We start from the raw sequence: 22,098 nt of genomic DNA on the forward strand, positions 1-22,098 counted from the left end.
GGGGCTGAGCTCACGTGAGGAGTTTAAATCAAATGGGAGCATATGTTAAATGTCAGCGTTGGCCTGGAGGTTGCGACTGGGCAAACAGATTACTGTAGATGTTGACTTGCATCCAGGTTCTGGGAAATGCGAGTGGTTTCTAGATAAACCTGTAGGATATACGATAGCTTATTAAGCGATGGTGTGCCGTGAATTTTTAATGGCACTCCTAATTATATTTGAATGACAGGGAACACTAGAGGTTGTTTGGGAGCAGTTTAATTTTAGACAGATGTTGAAAAGGATGGTCTGCATATTGACTGTAACGGTACTCATTCGACCATCGTTACGCGGTGAATCTATCAAACACGGAAGCATCATTTATACAGAAAAACATATGCAGATGTGAAGGCTGGGGATACAGTGAAAATGTAGGTCAGCTTCCTATGTAGATTTGAAAAAGTTGCTCACAGAGATTTTCATTTATTTTATTTTCCTAACATGCAAATATTGCCATTAATTAAACAGCAAATGAAAAGCACACGTTAAGCAAAACTGATCCTTAATTTAAAAAAATACACACAATGATGCCTTTATTCAGCGCTTGTGCACATCTTAGTTCATTAATATATATCAAGTATGCCTTTTGTGCAGGATTTATAAATATGTTGCTTTCAGATAGTAATTGCTTTCATCACTTTAGCTACAGTATGAAAGTCTACTCGTATTTCCTAATATTTGCGTCACTGCTGTGTTATGATTGGATGGTCCAGATTCTTCCGAAGAGGGATGGCGCATTCATGTGCAGCCACATGTGCTGTAAAAACAATCTGCCTATTAAAATGGCCTTTTTGATGCAAGACCCAATCATATTTCCATTATTATCTGTTTCAGGCCAACTACTTTAGCATTTGTATATGTTGGCATACTTTTCATACTGCCTACCAAATCGTTGCTGGTGCTATCCAGATGCATACTCATCAGATGTGGCACCTTTGATTAATGGCAAAACATGCAAAAGCACTGGCTGGACTTTCTAATCAATCCTTTGGTGCGTGATGCAGCAGTGTGTTTTGTGCAACCAGCATCCCAAAAAAACAATTTTGGGCAACATATGTTTATTAATTGCTCGTATGCTGGGTGTTATAGCGTTAGACACTTTGAGTTTGTTTAAACCCCTCTTTGGTCTCAAACCAATTCAGTTTCCCTCAGCTGAAGGCAGTCAGCCTCTTCTTCATGTAAAGAAAAGCGAGGTATGTGGCTCCTCCTAGAACGCCTATCAACAAAGTGGTACCAACAATAGCCGGTGCATTCTTCCTGGCCACGCGAAAGGCCACAGGAAGGACAGCAGAGATCAGGATGTTGTTGACGTGGCCCAGTACTCTCCTGAAGGCTGGGCGCTCCACCACACGTTCATAGTATGTTTCCACGTTCACGCGATTACCGTTGCCCCAATAGCGACGAGAGAGGCCGAGAAACTTCAGCCGGTGTAAGGTGACTGCCAGGGAGACGTCAGCCAAGCTGAAGAAGTCACCGCACAACCAGGGCTGGCTGCCTTCTTCTGCAAGTGGAAGAGGAAGGAGAAGATAAGAATATACAAGAAGATAAGAAATACAAGAAGATAAGAAAAGCATCCTACATGTTATTTAAAAAGCTACAGCTCTCAAATTTTGACTGATTAATACAGTATCTGCTATGTGACAAACAGCTGTGGCTACCTGGTGTTTCTTCCACCCTTCTCTGTAGCTCTGTCTCAACCTGATCCATCACACTTTCCAGTTCATCAAGAAGCTTCTTCAGGTACTTCATGTTGTCATGGTCAAATAACTTGGACTACAGAAAATATAAACACATAGCGTATATTTACTTCAAGTGGACGTACAGAAAGTGACTAAAATGATCAGATAGGCCGCTACAACACAGAATGATTGTAATGTCTTCATTTTGGTACAACTCCAAGTCCAAAACAGCTGGGATGCTGTAAACGTTAAATAAAAACAGAATAAATTAGAACTGTAACTATCGTTGACTAAATATTTTATTCATAAGAGAATATATAAAACATAGTAAATATTTAAACTGAGACATTTTACTATTTTATGAAAAATATTAACTAATTTAAAATTTGACGCCAGCAACAGATCTCAAAAAAGTTGTGACAGGGGCAAGAAAAGACTAACTAATCAGGTTAACTGGCAGAGGGTCAATAACATGACTGGCTATAAAAGTAATGTGTCATTATTATCATCATTTACAGTGAATAACATCATCAAAATATTCAGAGAATCAGGAAAAAAGCTTTAAATCAATTTTATGATGTCTGCGATCTTCAGGTCCTCGGGCAGCACTGCATTAAGAACTGGGGGATTCTGTCATGGAAAGAGAAATCACTGTGTTCATTGTGACATTCCCAAATGCATATTAAAGCTCTATTATGAAAAGAAGAAGCCATATGTGAACATAATCCAGAAATACCGCCATCTTCTTTGAGGCAAAGTGGAAAACTGTTATTTGGTCAGATGAATGAAAATGTGAAGTTCTTTTTGGCAAACACAGACACTGTGTCCTTCAGACTAAAGAGGTGAGAGACCTCCTGGATTGTGATCAGCGCTCGGTTCAAAAGTTTGCATCTATGATGGCATGGGGGTGCATAATGGCAGCTTCGCATCTGGAAAAGCACCAACATTGCTGAAAGACATATATAGCTTTAAAGCAACATATGATCCCATCCAGATAATATTTTTTCAGGGATGGCCTTGCAAACTTCAGCAAGACAACATTAAACCAAATACTGTGTCTATTACAAAAGCATGGCTTTGTAGTAGAAGAGTCTGGGTGCTGAATTGGCCTGCCTGCAGTCCAGATCTTTCCGTGATTAGATATATTTGATGTATAGTGAAATGAAAAATGTGATGAAGAAGATCTAGGATTGCTGAGAAGCTATAATCCTCTGTAGGACAAAAATGGGACAACATTCCTCGCCTAAAGGGTCCAGCAGCTGTGCATATCAATTCCCAGACATTTACATACTGTTATTAAAAAGAGTGGATGACACACACAGTTTTCTGTTTACGTGTTGCTGCGATCAAATTCAAAATTGGCCAGTATTCTTCTTTTTCATTTTTAACAATTGCTATGTTTTTTGTGTTCTGATGAAAATATGGGTTTATAAAATTTGCAAAACATTTCATTCTGTTTTTACTTATATTTTACACAGTGTCACTGCATTTTTTGAAATGTTAATTTTTTTTGGTCTATCTAGTTTTTTGGTTTATCTGTTTTGTTTTGGGTTTATTAGTTTTTTTGTTCTAACTGAAACTTATGCTACTGCGGAAGTTAGCTACATCTGCCTAGTGATTAAAAGAACATGATTAGCAAGGAGGTTGGTTCCTCAAAAATGAAAGGCCTCTGCTGCAGATAATACTGCATGTGTGGGGAAAAAAGTAAGTTTTTACATTTTACATTTACATTTCACATATTTACATTAGGAGTCTACTAACAGCAGTATTGCTAAAGCTAGCTAGCTAGCTACCACTTCTTTAGCTTATTAGTTAGCTTCTGTTTACTTTATGGTTTACTACATTTGATGTGCACTATTTTGTTTGTCTGAATTCTTTAACTTATATTTCAGAATCCGAATACTTTATTAACCCCTAAGAAAATTATGTGGTTACAGTTGCTCCAAAACAATAAGAACCGTGACAGGTTAAACTAAATTAAATAACACAATATATTACCAAATTACAAAATATAAGAAATGGCTCTAATATATATGAATAGCTCAATTATAAATATCCAGATTTATTTTATATGTGTTCACTAAAGTTTTATTAAAAATTGAAAAATGGAACAAAAATAAAGTTGTACACTTCTTGCAATGCAATACCAGATGGCATAATGACACTCACTAAATTACAGAGGATTAGTAGGTGTCTGAAATCTCACTACTCAGTGTACTTCTGAGTGACTCTTACATAATTTGTAGTAAATTACTTAACAAAAATATGCTGTGGACAGTGTGTCTCTATAGCCAAGGCTCATTTGGACACTTGATAAAGACATTTGGCTCTCTGGTAATTAGAGTAACTTACTTTCAGGCGCTTTTGTTTTGCTATATAAGCGTCTTTGAGCTCTGGGTTCTGCTCTGCCAGTTTCATCAGCTCTGACTGTGTGCTTCCGATCTGTGCTGTCACCACAAAAAATAGTAATAAGAAAAATATTAGACATGATGAGGCACAAAATTAATCCCACTATTACAGAGTTTTACAGTGAAATAAGAAATGCCAGTATCAACATGTGCGAATGAGAGGTTTTAATCTAAATCATAAAAAAAGGTTACATTGCACATCAATGTAAAGTTACAAAATATATATTTTTAGCTTTTATCTGATTTTAAGTACAATGATTCAGAAAGGAGAAATTGATTTAGGATAACTAAGGGTATAGTGTACAGTCTCTTTGATATTCAGTTGAAAATTGTACAGCTATGAGGCTCAGATCGTCTTACTTCGTACACATGTGGCAGCATATGCTGGTATATGGGAGTCCACAGTGATTTCAGGGTGGAGTAGGCAGCCATGGGTGTAGGCATCCATGGGTAGTGAGTCCAGCAGCTCTCTGTAGTGCTGCACTCTTAGGTAGTAGGTACTGCCCTCTTCTGGGACCAGCCTCGGAGTGCCCTCTGGAGACAAACAAGTCATGGAAAAGGATCAAATTTTGGAATTTAATATTTTTGTTTCTTATGGGGTTTTTTTATGGGTTTATACACTACTGACTTAGGTTAGGGAGAAGAAATGATGACAGCAAAGCCTTTATGTTCACTTTCTTCCCTGAGGATTTAAAAACATTTGGGTATCTCCTTAAATGACTTCATGCTTACCAGATGTCCTTTCCTTCTAAGGTGATTTGATGCAGACCCTTAGCTATTATGGATCAGTGCACACCAAGGGAAAATAAAAATTTAGAAAAGAAACAATGAAATTATTGAAAAATCAACAAATATGTGTGATACAAGGAAATGCATAAAAGCAGACAGAAAATACAATGAAATGAACCCTTTTAAGGTTCTAAGAAGCTGAAGCTTGATATAATATTTTAGTTTTGGTGTCATAAATGAGAGCTTTGGGCTGCAGCTCCTCTAGGGACCAGCAGCTACATCTGCATCAATCTCACCATCATTGAAGTTCTGCTCCAGGTAGTCCATGATCTGCGTTGGGTCACAGATGACATTGTCGTTGTGAACTAAGACTGGAACCTCACCACCCGGATTCAGACGCATGAACCACGGCTCATTGTGCTCGCTGAGAGGAAGGCTCACGTCGTACTCTTCACAGTGCAAACTTTTCTCTGCTATGGCGAGACGCACCTGGAAAACAACAACTTATTGTGACTGGGACTGTGGAGGAAGCTTGTTTTTATTTCCCTGCCAATAAAATCTTGCTCTCTTTTCTCCTCCCACAATTTTCAAATAAATCATTGGCTTCTCTTTTATCCAGTCAGCACCTGCCTTTAATTAAAAATTACAGATGCATTTTTTACAGCAAAAGTGCATGAATAGTTAGGTGGGTGGATTGAGAGGAAGCTGAACCTCCTTATGATTCTGTTAAGAAGTAATGGAAATGAGAAGTGAAAATAAGCTTGTCTGAAAACCTGCTGTATTTCTGAGAAACACCCTGAAGGACGGAAAACTCATGTCTGTACACTGAAATGTGCTGCTGAGCTGCTGTTACACGTGACAGAGCTGAAAGGCAGTCAAGCTACTAACTGTTTTAATGATTTAAAAAAAACAAAGAGGAACGGGTTTATACAAAGCCTAAACCATCTACAGCAGCAGGGCTGTTTTTGCAGTCCTACAGTGTCATAATTAACCCCGTTATGGGGAGCTGTCCACTAAACTGTGGTGCTGAAAGACTAATGACGCTCACCTTCTGAGAGTTGAACGACTGCGTCCAGTGATACAGCGTCAGTTTGGATTCGCGCTGTTTTGCGACTGTGCCGCACTCCTGATGAACATCTTGCTCTGAGTCCGGGTTTATAAGAGCTGCTTTCTCATCTTGAGATTCAGAGCTGTTTTCGGACGCCATTTTATCCGTTACTGTTGTAGGAGGGGGCGTCGCGGTCGACAAAGTACTCCCCCCTCTGGCTCGGAGTGTAACGCGAAATTATTGTTTTATGTATTTCTTTTAAATTAAAAGATAAAGTAATTATTTTTTAAATACATTCTCGCATTCACGTGTTGGTATTCATGTGAAACCTGCGCTTTTCCTTCTTTTTGTATACCTGCGCTCTCTTGCACCCTTACCCCCCTCCCTGCTAGTTCACGTTCTTGCTCCTTATTGTTGAGACTAGCATAGTGGAAATATTTTACTAAGGGTTTCTTTTAATTAATAGAAAAAAACTACAACTATGGTGCCAAATTTAAAATCCCAAGTATAATAATTAACAAAGTCAGACAACAAATAACACCCTTTAAAGTGCACAGTTCAATCCTTTACTACGTCACAGGCCACCCTTCCTCATCTGAGGCAGTGCAATGAATACGCTGGTACAGCAGAGGTCGCTGTTATCTAACACTGTGGCTGCTACTGGTGCACTCGAGTCTGAATATTATCAGCCTGATACAAAAACTGATGTGTGTTTTGTGTTTTGTTTTTAAGTCAATGCTATAATATAAAGCGATACTGGTTCTTACTCATTAAACGCAGGGAAATTAAACTGGTTTCTTTCATGTTCTACATAATACATTGAACCATTTTTATTAGAATTGATTTTTTAATACTTATGAAATCAGGAGTTGTTGCCTGAAATGCATGCCCAGCGTATGATTGATCTTTTTTTAAATAATATAATAAGTATAATAATATTAATATTTAATTTAGAAAATCAAAGTATATGGCTACTTAATCCAGGATGCGTATCGAATACAAGAGAAAAGTGATGGGTGTGTTAAAGAATGACTGTCTAAAACAGCATCAGACCATCGCCTCACAAAATAGGCCATATAATAATATTATGTAATATGGGTGAGGATTGAATCATATGTGACCGAGCTTATATTTTTGTAATGGGGGCATTATGGGAAGTGATATTTGAGGAATTTAGTCTGTGTAAAGCGAGGCGGGTCTTTCAAATGTAAAGTTTGGCACTGGCGCGTTATTTTGGCGAAGTTGAGGCGTTCGGGCGCTTTGCGGAGGGGGGAGAGGAGGAGAGTGGGAGGTCCCTGTGGCGTGACGTTGCGATTGGCCCAGCGCCTTTCTTCAACAGGGGCTCGGTACATCTCTCTCTCTCTCCCTCCTTTGATCAGTGGGTGAGAGGGGGGAGACGAGCAACACACAGCGGAGAGTCCAGCGTGCGCCTCCGGTAAATGACGCCCACCATTCATACCTTTACACTTACCGTTACGCATGCCTTTTGTATTACATGTCAGTGTCTGGAAGCGCCAGTCCACCATCCTCACCTTCCTATTTTTTGCTCTTGTAGTCATCATCTTGTTGGCTCATCCTTTCATCACACCACCGGTCCTGGATCCTCCAGCCCAGGTCCTGGAGAATCCTGAGTCTGCAGCAGCGCACCATCTGCTTTATTTCCAGTCTATATCTGAATGACGGGCGGAAGGTTTGACTTCGACGATGGTGGCACATACTGCGGGGGGTGGGAGGATGGCAAAGCCCACGGACATGGGATCTGCACCGGACCCAAGGGCCAAGGCGAGTACGCCGGGTCCTGGTCGCACGGCTTTGAAATAGTTGGCGTGTACACCTGGCCCAGCGGGAATACCTACAAGGGTTACTGGTCCCAGGGGAAGCGCCATGGGCTGGGTGTGGAGAATAAAGGAAAGTGGATCTATCGAGGAGAGTGGAGTCATGGTTTTAAGGGTCGGTACGGCGTTCGGCAAAGCCACAACACACCTGCTAGATACGACGGGACCTGGAGCAACGGTCTACAGGATGGATATGGGATCGAAACCTATGGAGATGGCGGTAAGGCACCAGGTTTTAATAGATATGGCACATCGCTTGTTTAGCGTGCATGTCGCTTTAACGGCGGTGAGTGGTAATGTGTTATGTAGCTCGTGTGTAGGATGCTCAGACTCAAACTGAGGAAGGCTCACTGTAACACACCAGCGCGTGAATCTCCATCTGATATGAGCTGAGTATAAACTGAGATTGCGCACTGCGCATCGTGGTCAGTCACCTCGTCGTTTACCCAGCATAACTGACTCTTTACCCCGGTGGTAACGTTAACTTTTCGAATACCGTTTAAGATCACGGTTCCTATTTTATTCCAAGGGACATCTCTTTTGGCAACTACCGGTTGCTCCTCATATGACAGTGGGAGGAGAGTAACTGCTCCTCACTGGAAACATGCCTCCCGGAGAAGGAGTTTGGAAAGCAAATCAGTCCATTTAAAGTCAATTAAAGACTCAAACTCAAATCACTTGCTTCACTGTCATTTTCTCCCTTTGAACCTTAACTATAAAAACACATGTCCTGAAGGGTGCACATGCTCCCGTTTTAAATGAAGTGTAATGTGTATAAAGCACGAGAAGGTGCTCATTTTTGGTAGCATTTAAAGTTATTCTTCATGTGTCTAGACTAAAGAACTCACACATCTGTAGTGGAAAGAGCTAAGTCCCACACAGGACTTGTACTTGCTGAAAATGAGAGGTCAGTCATCTCACTAATCATTGGTGTGTTCACAGATTGCGTTTATGTAAGGACCTGTGTCTGATGAGGGAGACAAGATCGCAGGAAGCCTAAAAAACAAGCGCTTGCCTGTTGTTCAGGCCTCTCCTGTTATAAAACAAGCAAGTCTTTGGGTGATTTGTGAGCATCATCCTCCCCTAATGGAGGCCTTATGGTGCAGAATAAATGCCTCACATATGATGTTACAGAGGGCTGGGCTTTGGGAATCAGCTGATCCTAGAGGATCTACAGAACATCTGGCTGTCTGACTCCGCAACATCCTGATAACTTGATCTGCAGGGTCACCAAATTGAACTGCAGCACAGAGCCAGCCTGTTAATCTCACCCTGTTTATCCATCTAAATTCCTCCCCTGACTAGTATATCATTTTCTGTTAGAATCTGACTGTTATGGCTTATTTCATTGCATTGGTGAATGAGATTCAGGCACTGGATTAACAAGCCTTTCTTATTATTAGGCTTAGGATTGTAATATGACACTTTGAAGAAGCAACAGTAGGGTAGGCCGACAACCTGCTCATTGGGCTCAGCAGCACCAAATGGGATTAATGAAGTATTCTCCTCATTATGTGACTCATAGCAATTCCCTGTCGTCACAGACAAACGGATGGTGGTGAATGTGCCTACTGTCAGTGGGGGAGTTAGTAGCTGCCTGAAAATAGGCCCCTGGCTAAGTGATTCACATTCATCCCAAGCGATCTTTAGTATCTGTACCTTAATCAAATCTCTGTGATTGGGTTAGCTATGCTCACAGTCCCATATCTGAGTGGAAGGAGAAAAAACATTTCATTAGCTGACATACTCCTGCACCAACAAAGCAAGGCTTCAAGGTCTTGTTGCTGATATAGAAAGTTACTGGTCAACAACACGCAGGTTGTGCATGAGGAGCACAGAGGAGCTTTCTTCTGACCATGAGTAGCCTATTAAAAAATTTTTACCCTGCTTTGGCTTTAAAGTTGTTGTAAAACGAAATGAGCTTTTCAGGCATGTATATAATCACAGATTATCATCGGTTTTATTGCAAGCAATAGAAAATGGACATAACCAGCTTGTTGTCACCCCACTGGTTTGTGGAGGTTATCATCTAATGTTAGTGTTAGTTAGCCAGCTTGGTTAGCAAATTAAATATAGGCAAACTGAAGTATTAGCTGAAAACACATGGGGCAAACTTTGAAGATGACAACACAATGCTCTAATCAAATTTAGGGATATTTATAGTAAATGCATGTCGTTGCTATACTTGTGCCCTATTGACCAGTCACAACTTACCAATGACAAGGTCACCTCAGCTTAAAGCATTATCTTATAGTTAATATTAGTTTACAAAGTCATGAAGAATTATAGGCTCGAAGTAGCGATTGAGACTAAGTGTTTACTCATTGATCTATACCTTCCTCTTACTCAGGAACTTATCAAGGCCAATGGATGGGTGGTATGCGACACGGCTATGGTGTGCGTCAGAGTGTTCCCTATGGCATGGCCACTGTCATCCGTTCTCCACTCCGTACGTCTATGGCCTCCCTGCGCTCTGAGCAGAGCAATGGTGCAGTGCTCCAGGACCTCTCCTCCCCAGCAGACACTCCAACGGGCAGCCGCGGTGGCTTCGTCCTCAACTTCCACTCGGACAGCGAAGTTGTCACCGGCAAGAAGAAGGGCCTGTTCCGCCGCGGCTCGCTCTTTGGCAGCCTGCGACAGTTGCGCAAGTCTGACTCTCGGACCTCAATCTCCAGCAAGCGCAGCTCTGCAAGAAGTGACGCCACCATGAGCCGCATCAGTTCAAGCGATGCCAACTCTACCATATCCATCGGTGATGGCGAGCTGCCAGATGAGGACCTACCTCAGGAGGACCATGTGGACGCCACCACAACTGAGACGTACATGGGCGAGTGGAAGAATGACAAGCGCAATGGATTTGGTGTATCAGAGAGATCCAACGGGATGAAATATGAAGGAGAATGGCTTAACAATAAGCGCCATGGTTACGGGTGCACGGTTTTCCCAGACAGCACCAAAGAAGAAGGGAAGTACAAAAATAATGTGCTGGTGCGTGGAATAAGAAAGCAGTTGATTCCTCTTAAGAACCCCAAAACCAAAGAGAAGGTAGATCGGGCTGTGGAGGGGGCACAGAGGGCTGCAGCCATTGCGAGGAGTAAAGTGGAAATAGCAGCATCCAGGTACTGTGTTTATGTGTGGGTGGATGTTCATTCATGCTCCTGCATGTACCTGTGGGTGTATACTGTGTAAATACAAAAAAAAAGCCCACACAGGATGAAAATCCTCAGGCATTTATTTTCACCACTGAGGAGTCACAGCAGTGTCCTGTTTGACAAATATCTCCTGGTCTGATTGAAGGTTCAGTCTTGTATAAGTGAAGTCCCATGACAACAGCTCCGACCTTTATGCAACATCAACAGTCGAGGCTTTTGTGTTGCCAGTGTGATCATCCCTGGAAAAGGTTCTGTTTCTATTCTCTGCCCGTGTCTTTCATTCCTAGGGAGAGGGGTCAGGCATCTTGCACGCGTGTCTTTGTGTGTGTGTGTATTTGCATTGTAGCCGAGTGTCTGTGAGTTCATGTGCGTGAGCTTTATAGCCATACCTGCTCCTATGCCAAGCTCATCTTGTGCGCCCAGTACCAATACCTGCTCCCACTGCCAAGCATTGCTCTGATGTGGCATCTGCTCTTTAACAGGTGGATGAGATGTGACCTTTTCATTTAAAGCCTCCCTCCTACTGGGACACAGTTCAGGGTATGCGGCATCGCTTTGACATCCTCTGGTTTCATTGCATCAGGGAATTATTAGACTGAAGACTGAGGGGATGTGTACAAGCTGTGAAAAGGTCTCTCTGCAATCAACCATGTTTTGATTTCTCCCTCCCCCACTCTTCCCCACCACTGAACCCCTTTTCAAGTCGTGTGCATGAATTTGCATCCCTGAAAACACATCAACAAGCATTTTAAAAACTTAAAAGCACATGTGTGTTTCTTAGTTCACAGCATAATGAACCATCATTTGACTTTTATCTTGATGTACCAGTCAGTTCAGTTGTGAGGGTTTTTTCCTGCTGGGCACAGGTTCACAATTTTGCAGATTTTATGTTTTAGGTGATTAAATAAGTTTAAAATGCCCATGTTTTATAAATACGCTAACTACAAAGTAGCAGTAGAGGGTGTGGGGAATGTAATTTTTATTTGGATATAAAGTAAAATATTAGATAACCTATTACTCCTGTTTATCCATGAACATTTCCATTGGATTTCATGGGCTAGAACCCCTCCACAGGGATTGCTTTCCAGTTTAAAACACCTGTTGGCATTGGGCTAATAAGCATTTTTTTTAACTTACTAATCTATTAAAAATAATTTCACCTGAAGGTTGCCTGACTCCCACAGCGTGTGTTGAGGTTTACTTGTGTTTGGCTTTTTGTTTCTATCTCCCCTCCCTCTTCTTTGTCTTGCCTCCTACACCAACGAGACTCTTTTGCTTTTACCGGGTCGTTTCCACAGCTACTGCTGTGCTCCAGCGTCTACCAGATTGGTGTTCAAAGCTACTGACCAGAGAAAACAAAAGCACTGTACTCATCTCGTTTTGGTTGCAGAATCAGATCTTCCTTCTTATTTCATTAACGTGAGCTTATTATGCTCATGAGCTTCACATTTTTATTCTTGGACTGAAACCTTTGTTAACTACCTTCAGTCATCTCTTAAATCATATAAGAATACATTATTTCTTTGACTTAACTAACATTAATAAACACACTCCCAGATTCCTTAATCCTGCTCAGTCTGGATTCCCAGCCACTTCCTCTGACGATACACAAATTCCTACATTTCTTTGTCTACAACATCAGTGGTATCAGATTGGACTTCAGCCCTGGAAATGATCTTTTTTCACCAAGCTAGTCATCCTGCTCAGTTTTCTGAGTTTCTGAGCTAGCCGCTCATTTCCTTGCTTCCATTCATTGCCTTCCAGTGAAATCCACAGGTGTTCATTTTAATATTTTAGAAATCATGCAAAAACCCGTGCAAGTCCTTTCCAGTGCTATAACAGAATTGCCAAGATGTTATTCCAGCCGTCGGTCTAATCAATCATCTAATCAAGCTTTTTTTTTTAACTGTTCAACACTCCTATTTTAAAACCAGAAGCAGCCACACATTTGGCGTTGTAGCAGCAGCCTTCCTCAGCTCATCAGTGAACTAAATCAGTGGTTCATTTTGTGTGTCTAGTGAAAACTCATTTTTATAGCTGTGGCTATGGCTCACACTAGCGCTTGCATGAGCTGTGTAGTGGGATATCCATGCTTCGCTTTAATGTGTGTATTTTGAGAAAAAGCTCTTTGTAGCACTGTGTTTATTAAATCATTAATTATTGTTTTTACCTTTTACTGAGCCTTGTCTTACAAAAGGACTTCCTGATTGGCTATCCCTTACAAATAGAAGGTTTGAACTCCAGTTGCCTTTGGCTTTTGTGCGAGATGACCCCATCAGTGACATCCTCTCTCTGTGAAGACCAACATGACCTCCCATAAAAGTAGAGACTGACTAAACGACACAGGAACACGGCCACGATTAAAGCCCGACAATTAATCTGGATAAAGATAAATGTTTTTAACATGTTGGGCTGCTCTACAACTATACAGTATTAAACTGTCACCATTCCTTGACGATTTACAAACATATTCATCATTTCAACATTTTGTGGACTAAATGAATAATCATCAAAAGCTTGTTTTTTAACCAGGAAAAAATTCAATCTTAAGGTTAAAGGTAGAGCATTGCTACTCAAATGTGAACCCAGTCATTCAGAGCGCCACAGGGCTCTGAATAGTGCATTCTATGAGCAGCTATTGTTTTTTTCAATACAATAGATCATCTCCTGCGAGCAGGAAGGGAAGATCCTTTATTGTGCTGTTTTCAAGGATATAGAATGCAGAGTACATTAGTTGGATTGAACATACTTTATTTTGAAACTGTGGATATTTGTTAATATGGGACTTCCATCTATGTAAGTGACAGCCAATAAGACTGGGCTTAACCTACAGTGAAAAGATTTTAAAAAAAGGGATAATGTTTTGATAAGAATGAGCCGTCTGAGCTCCTGTCCTGTTGTGCATTAGAGCAACAATTCACACAAGGAAGCACATGACCTAATTCATAGCAATAAAGCAACAAGAGCAAAAGCATTCGAGCTTATGCAAAGCGTTTACGGCAGTCAACGAGGTCCCCTGAAGTAAGCGATCAAATTACTGGATGCCATGTGCCACTACTTCATGTGCAGCTGGAAATCTCAAAGCAGGTTCCTCTGTGGCCTGGTTGGCATCTGGATTTTTTTTTCTCTTTCTTTTTAAAAGTGCAGTTGTGTTATAAAGAGCCAGAATGGCAGACTGTCACTGTTGCAAGCAGGTTATGTAAGTATCGTTATACAGTACAGTGCCGGGCAAAAGATGCACTCGTATCGATCCACTTCCAGTCACATGATTCTCTGTCTTTGAATGTGGAGTGTACCCAGCGGATCCACAGGGAATGGGGGGGGGGAGATGGGCTCGTAGAGGATACAGGGAGTGAAATGGATGGAAACGAGAAAGCCGGGGATAGATGTTGATTGAATGAAATCGGAAGTGCAGCACATTTGCTGAGCAAGAGGTTTCTGAAGAGTCTGGAGTGGACAGAAATGAAGGGAGAGTATAATAAAAAGGGCATAGAGAGGACACACCGGCCTCTCCCCTGTGGATTACTGTACAGAAGAGCTATCCCATCAGCCTCTGGGGTGGAGCCAATGACCTCATGCTCGTGATCAGCCAGTCGATAAAGAGCTAGTGCGATGTGGTAGAGTGGAGTGGAGTTCTGTGTCTCTCATTCACAGTTGTCATTTGCCCTTATCTGTGTAAAGTGACCTTCTGTACACACACAGCTCTTTCAGTGTGTCCATTCATATATGTGTGTGTTTGTTTGAGTGGTGTGGTTGTATCAGGCCTGTAAACTGAGATAAGTGACTCTATGTGCCACTGAAGAGTTTACCGAGTCATGATGCCTCTCCCATAAATTGTTGTTTTGTTACAGATCAGCAGTTTGGGAACTCAGCAGTTTGTCAGTATATCCACAGAGCAGTCCACCCTGATTACACATCCCTGGCTAAACTGTTACTCTGTAGGCTATCTAATAAAAGCAGAGATGTTAAATTGACCTTACAAAAGCTGCTAAGCACAGAAATTCAATAATGCTTGCATATTAGTTTAATTTGGCTTACTGCCTCTGTAATGCTAAGAATGAGAAATACGAGCAAAACCACAGTGCATTCATAGAGACCTACATTGTGTGTTATGTTCAATTGCACTGTTTGCTCTGCAGGCTCCAGTAAAAGGTTAACCAACACCTTATATGTACAGATGATATTTTTATGTCTGTTTTTTCCTTCACACTGGTGAGCAAAACACTCAGACTAACTGTTTTCCACATTACAGTTTCACTTCTGACAGGGTGTTTATAGTGTCCATAGTGCTCTCAAATGCATCTATAGTTTTTCATGAAATTTAATAGACATGAGTCTGGATTTGTACTGGATGTATGGGTGACCCAGCTCTGAGATTGCTAGCAGCAGATCTTTGGATGTATATATCTTTTCTTTCCATGGGTGCAGTCGATCATCAGAACCAATAATTTAGTGGATACTGTTGGATTCAATTCAATTCAATTTTACTTATATAGCGCAAAATCACAACAACAGTTTCCTCAAGGTGCTTTATATTTTAAGGTAATTAATCTACAGTAATACAAATAACACAGAGAAAACCTCAACGATCGTATGAGCCCTTATGAGCAAACGCTTTGGCGACATTGGGAAGGAAAAACTAATTTTTAACAGGAAGAAACCTCCAGTAGAACCAGGGTCAGGGAGGGGTAGACATCTGCTACTTTCGGTTTGGGTTGAGGGGAGGAAGATGGGACAAGGACACACTGTGGAGAGTCTGATTAATCTATTGTTATATACAGTGAAAAAGATGGATGTAGCCACCATGACATCACTCATTGCCTCCTTGTATATTTCTCCTGCTGGGAGAAGCTTGGATTTGCAGTGCGTTATGGGATGAGTAGTTCCTTCAGTAATTATGTCCTCACTCTTGTATCTTTGCCGTTTTCTTGGTCATGATCCACGCAGTGCCCAATGGGATTTTTAGAAGAAGTCTTTTTACAACCACAAGGTCAGTCCCCTGGTGGCCAAGAAATAGAATGCATCTGTATGGTAGTTCATTGGCTCCAATTTTCCTGGAAAGTGTGCCCAGCTTAGATACCATCTGAGATCATTATAGCTGTAGTCAGTAATAGTAATAGGACTTGGTATAATATAAAAACTAGCCATAATTACTATCATTGATTCAACATATTTAAAATGTTTCAGGATCATTGTGTATAATACTGCGTGGATTATTTGACTGTGCGTGTTAAACTTGCTTAGTTTGTAAAGAGATGTGAGAGACAGAGATAATTGATTTGTTAAAGGTGCAGTATGTAGCATGTCTTACTCCAGTAGTTGCTATTGTTTCGCAATAAACAACCACCAGCTAGTCCGGATTCCAAGTAGCGGTTGGCGATACATCGAATATACTCGATGTATGGCGAGTTTTTCACGTACGATGGTTAAAATAGCTTTATCGTAACCACTGAGTATAAATTGCCATGGCAGTATTAAGCTGTCTGCACGTTATTGACTGTGAGTTTTTTTCCTCCCACATGCTGCAAATGCATCGTTAACCCCTCCCTTGCTCCCAACGGGAAAATTTTCTACCTGGCGCCCTGAGCTGGGCATGTGTGTTTATACCCCCAGATAGGAAAACATATGGCGCCAGCGGGAGTTTCAGATGAGCGAGGGAATGAGACTTGTTTGGATTTCACATGGATGATGTCGAACAAAACGCACCAATTTGCAAAACATGTTGTAAATCTATTGCTGCAAAAGGTAGCAGTCGCACAAATTTATTCCACCAGCTGAAAAGGCATCCATTGCAAAATGGGAAAAAAAAAATTGAATGGTTGATTATACCAGTAGAGTATACCAGTAGTAATTTAGGCAATTTTAGGCCTCCAAAACCAAAATGACATTTGGTTTTGGAGGTTATTTAATCATATTGTGGTATAAATCGTGTATTGTTCATATTCCTTCCTTTCCTCATATCGCTCAGCCCTAATTCTAAGTGATGCTATTTTTATTTTTTTGCCCTTTAAACTTCTATAATTTCTGCAGTACGTGGACAGAGTAATCTGCACAACCTTAAGAATCCTGGATGTTACACTTTCTCAATATTTTCTTCTACTTGGAGCCTATCCCAGCTGTCATAGCATGAAACACAGGATACACCCTGGACAGATCGCCACTCTGTTACAGGTTGGCGATCAACTCATAACCCATTCACACCTACAGCCGATTTAGAATCACCAATTAGGTTCCTAGTTGGAGGAAGACAGCTGCTTTTCTTTTTGAGTTTATCAGTTTAGTTCATCTTTTTTAGGCCTTACATATTCTACCTTTAAGCAAAGGAGTTGAAACTAGAGCATGCTATCTAGAATGACAGACTAAAATCAGTGTACTACATATTTTTGATCAAATACATAGCAGATACAGTAGATATGCATGTGCACAGGTATCCATGTAACATCTCACCCTCTGTCCATGTATATCTCTCTCTCAAACACACACACACACGCACACACACTTCTGTCTATATGCATTCACACTGGGAGCCTAACTATCGCCCCACAGGAATGCCTCACATACATACTCCAGCTCACATAAACTGCTGGACAAACACATACAGTCAGAGTACATGCAGCGTGTGCTTCTCTGCTAGTGTGTCAGCAGCGAGCACTGCCTAAATAAGGCAAGGCATCAGTTGGCTTATCAGCACCAGCCAGGAATATATACCCGTCCCAACACTGATATAGCAGCCCGCCATCTCACTCACACTATCATTTCTTCCAAATGTGTGTGTGTGCATGTGTGAGAATGCTGTATGTGTGTCCATACCATATAAATGGGATTTCAAGTAACACGTGTCTGTTTGGGCATAGAGAGATCAGATAAGACAACCATCATTTTGCTAGAGAACAAAGAAAGCACAATGTGTGCGGTGCGTTTGTGCCCCGGCCTGTTTGTTTGTCACCTGCTGTGGGATGACCTCAGCCACTCACCACCTGCCCTTTTTGTAGTGAGTTATAGATCATCCGGTGTTTCAACAAGTGAACAAAATAATCCCAACAGTCAGTACATCATGTAAGATTTCATCTTGGCTGTCCCTCAATGCTGCTTCAAATAGTCGCAGTGGTAAAGTTAGGTTGCTTCTTTTTTTTCCCCCCTGTGTCTGCATTCGCATACATTTAACGGGGTACCGGTGCCACCCAGCTTCACACGCCTTTTAAAAAGCAAGTCAAATTTGGCTCTTTACGAAGTGACGGCGTGTACAGTAGCAACTGTAAGCATGTGAGGGGCTGCCAGCGATCCGAATCACGGGTCAGAGTAAAGCGAGCAGGATCATACATTATATTTATCCCACATTAAACCTCTCCCTCTCTTTTATTTATGGCAGTGCGATGGTGTGACGTAACACTGCGTTTTTGTTTGGTTTTTTTGCTGACAGAATCAATGCTCGTGCACTCACACACATAAAATAACCTGCCACGTGTGCCTCAGGTTATCTGCATCGTTATCATTAATGACCGGAGTCATTTCCCAGCTAGAGCTATTAAAGCTCTATAAATAATGTCGCTGAGGCAACGGCACATATATCATGACTTAGTTGAGCAAGTTTCACATGACCCACGGACCAAATCAAATTATACTGTGTAATGCAATATTTGTCTGTACTTCAACACATTACCAATATATTAAGTCACAGTAAGCGCTTCTGAAAGATGCCGGTGGATGAAAAGCATGCGAGCAGTTGAAGCAGGGGCTGAGTTTTTGTTGGCCGGACAACGTGGTTGAAATCATTATCACAGTATTAGTAAGGATATTAATATAGTGGACAATAGAGCGCTCCAGCAATTTCATTTATCAAAGTCAGTTTACTTACTTACTCAAGCTGTAAAAAAAACAGCTGTTTGATGTCTTATGTGGCTCAGAGAGCTGAAAAACAATCCTGTGGATGTCATCGGGGTTATGTTGAAGTGGAGTTTGAAAGTTGTGGGTATAAGAAAGAAAAGGAAAAAAGTCAAGAGTGAGAGTTGAAAGCTTCTTTTCTCTCTCTCTCTCTCTCTCTCTCTACTTCCTTCTTAATATTTTTCCTCCCTGGTGGGAAACAGTAGGAAGGCGAGAAAGAACGATTTTTGGCACAAAATCAGTCCGCAGCCTCCAAGAACAGGAGTTCGTACCGTTTCCTGGCACCGTGAAGATACATCTTAACAAGAGTAGGAGGAATATGTGTAAATTAGGACTGGGATAGACTAAATTTGCTGACTTACTGTAAGAAAGCTTTGTTCCACACATAGCAGAGGCTTGTTTTGCAGGATTGGGGTGTTGGGCTGTGTCCACAGCAGTGGCGATAGGATTGGGTTTCACCTACATGCCAGAAGTGTGTGACTATGTCTTGTAATCTCTTGGAGAATGGCACATATTTCTGCAGCTTCTGGAGGAAGACTGAGATGAGTCAGCCAGCCAGGCAAAGAGGCAGGCAGAAGAAGGGAGTCATGTGGAGGCCGTGGCTGTTAGAGGTTAACTCATGTAGCTGTTCACCTGCGGTCATTAAATATTTAAAAGTACTCCCTGTACAGCTTATTTTTCCCATTCCTCTATTTCCTGTTTAGCTGCTCCTTAATTTAGTTTGTGATGAATGTCCTAGAATACTACATTTGCTTGGTTATTAACCAGCAGATAGATGGACTGCTTCTTCATTGTGGTGCATCATCTTGTCTAATTAATAGTGTATGTAATAGAAGTTAATGAGGGTTGGAATCAGTGGAGTAGGTCAGGTTTTGTATTACACACACACAGAGAGAAGCAGTGTTTCTGAAAAGTGAGCAACTAAGACTTCAGAGAATGGCACACTGTGTGTGTGCGTTAATTTAAATAAGCTTTCCTGTGAAATATGTAAATGGGATCGTATGTAAAAGCAGCATCAGTCAGCAGTGGTTTATAATTCTTTGCTAGATTTCAGGAAGGCATCCTGGAGAACTGCTGATTGAGTGTAAATTAATGTTCGTGCAACTGAGTTTAATGCACTGATTTACGGGTTAACGTCACCAGCAGGGAATAAACTTAACAGCACCTCAAAATAGTATCCACAGCATGTGGACTGTGACAGTCTCTCCAGTGCATTAATAGACTTTTACTCCGAAAGTTCAATGCTTTTGCCATATTTAGCCTTGCAGTATGTACGATACAGACAGTTCTGACTGTCTCTATTGGATTTTACAGTCGGTGATATAAATCCCTGCACATACAATATTTCTTTTACTTTTTACATTAGAACACAAAACCAACAACAAAATGCAACGTTGAAAACCAGCACAAAGATACTTAAAGTGATCCTACTTTTGAAATGTGTACAGGCTACAATGCTACAGGGCTGACTGCTTATCCCTGCCTTGGTTACGAGTTGGAGATTAGGCTGTGGCTGCTGGGCTGGTGTCGGCATGCTTTCAGCTTTGTCATCACTCTGGGTTCTTCGCTAGGTTTGTGTTAGCACGCTGTCTGTGCAGATGCTTGCAAACAGCCAAAGTTTTGTTAGCAACGTAACAGTTGTTTCTGCCTTTGATGCACTTTACCATCATGTTCTAGTTTGGTTGTTTTTTTGTGCAATAAAAATAAAAGTAATGTCTATATCCCGGCTCCTGAAAAGTTTTAGTAGTTTTCCTCCTCTGCGCATAAAGTGAAATCAGCTGATTGTACTTTAAGAGCTCAGGAAGAAAAAGGGATGCTTGATGATTTTTTTATTCTATCAGCCCGAGGTGCAGGTGCCTGAAGAATGATTGTAACACAAGCAATTACATACTTTGATTAATAATTTTAGTATAACACATCACATGACCGTGTTGCTGAAAAATGTAATGTGATTACAAAACACGTCACTTTGGATCACCTTAAACCGAACCCTGAGTACGAGTGCAGCCACTGATATTCTTAACGGCTTATCCATCAAGGTCGTGTGGATGTTGGAGCCTATCCCAGCTGTGATAGAGTGAGAGGCAGGGGTACAAAAGGAACGGCTGTCATCCTATTACAGGTCCATTCTGGTCATTTTCTTCAACATTTGTATGGATTTTAAAATGACATTAAAATACATTAATCCAAAGTAAGATCTTCAAATGGGTTCAGTTGGCAGTCTAGTTTCATCTTTAAGGAGCTGGAACTAGAAAACAAAAGAATCAAACATCATTTATCAAAACTGCAAGTAATTCATCAGTAGTTTGCATTAAAATTCAAATTTCTGGGAACTCAACTCATTAAGTAACAAGTCAAAGTAATTTACATTACGTTAAAATCCTTAAAATTCAGTCCCCAATTACGTGGGTATGGCTGGTATGTTTACATGCCAGACACATTTTCACATGTATTTATATTTACCCTAAAGTCGCATAAAAAAACAGGAATAAATGCTTTTAATGATAAAGAATGGCAGCAACAAACATTTAACAATAATTGCAAATGCCTGTTTATCTGTGGCACCAAGAACACTACATCTGTCATTTAAGTTTGTCTGAAGCAAATCTCAAAATCTCTAAAAGCATCTTTTTGTTTTTGTACCTACAGCTAACACAGCCATGGGTCTTTAACCTCTGGATACTGATGTGCCCCACTAAATCTGTTCAGCCACTCTGATTGGCTAGCTAGGCTGCTTTCACTCCAGCTGTTCACGGATTGGATTATAGAATTATCACTTCTATTGCTGAGTAAGAGTGTTGCTTTTCCACACAGCATCTCTTCCTGAAGCATGCATCCACTGTTGTAATCACATGTAGACATGATGCTGCGTGTGTGGCCATACCCATGATGCATTTCTTTTAGTAGAAGGGAGTCTATAAGGACATTTCATCCGTTTCATCGCACTCTGGGAGATGTCAACAAGTTAAAAATAAGTAGATACTGGGTATTTCATTTATTTGCAAATGTATGATGCATGTGTATCCCCTATATTAAATGACTATTAAATGATAAGATGATTTAAACTCTGTTAACTTCAATTCAATTCAGTTTTTATATATACCTCCAAATCACAACAGTTGGCTCGAGGTGCTGTATATTTTAAAGTACAAACTGCAAAGAAAACAAAGAACACCCCAACAATCATGTGACCTCTATGAGCAAGCGCTTTGGCGACAGTGGGAAGGAAAAACTCCCTTTTGACAGGAAGACACTTTCAGCAGAAGCAGTCTCGGGGAGGGGTGGCCATCTGCCAAGACCAGTTGGGAAACATTTAACAGGATTTTC

General features: G+C 41.0%; 2 protein-coding genes across 2 annotated transcripts in view; one reads left to right on the top strand and one right to left on the bottom strand.

The window, feature by feature from the left end:
* Positions 1-242: 242 nt before the first annotated feature.
* Positions 243-6,070, bottom strand: gdap1 (ganglioside induced differentiation associated protein 1). Its single transcript, XM_005722556.1, has 6 exons — positions 5,904-6,070; positions 5,152-5,344; positions 4,487-4,660; positions 4,071-4,165; positions 1,698-1,812; positions 243-1,540 (listed from the first exon to the last, which is right to left on the bottom strand). Exons 1-6 carry the CDS (start codon positions 6,060-6,062, stop codon positions 1,188-1,190), a joined length of 1,089 nt encoding a protein of 362 aa, XP_005722613.1. The 5' UTR covers positions 6,063-6,070; the 3' UTR covers positions 243-1,187.
* Positions 6,071-7,251: 1,181 nt separating this feature from the next.
* Positions 7,252-22,098, top strand: part of jph1a (junctophilin 1a) — a 32,754-nt gene continuing 17,907 nt past the window's right edge. Inside the window, exons 1-3 of the mRNA XM_005722558.1 lie at positions 7,252-7,338; positions 7,459-7,958; positions 10,089-10,857. Coding sequence (XP_005722615.1) covers positions 7,580-7,958; positions 10,089-10,857 — 1,148 coding nt within the window. The 5' untranslated portion in view covers positions 7,252-7,338; positions 7,459-7,579. The remainder of the gene's footprint in view (positions 7,339-7,458; positions 7,959-10,088; positions 10,858-22,098) is intronic.

Source organism: Pundamilia nyererei, unplaced genomic scaffold, assembly GCF_000239375.1.
Source record: "Pundamilia nyererei isolate P.nyererei 1_Seehausen unplaced genomic scaffold, PunNye1.0 scaffold00007, whole genome shotgun sequence".
NCBI lineage: Eukaryota > Metazoa > Chordata > Actinopteri > Cichliformes > Cichlidae > Pundamilia > Pundamilia nyererei.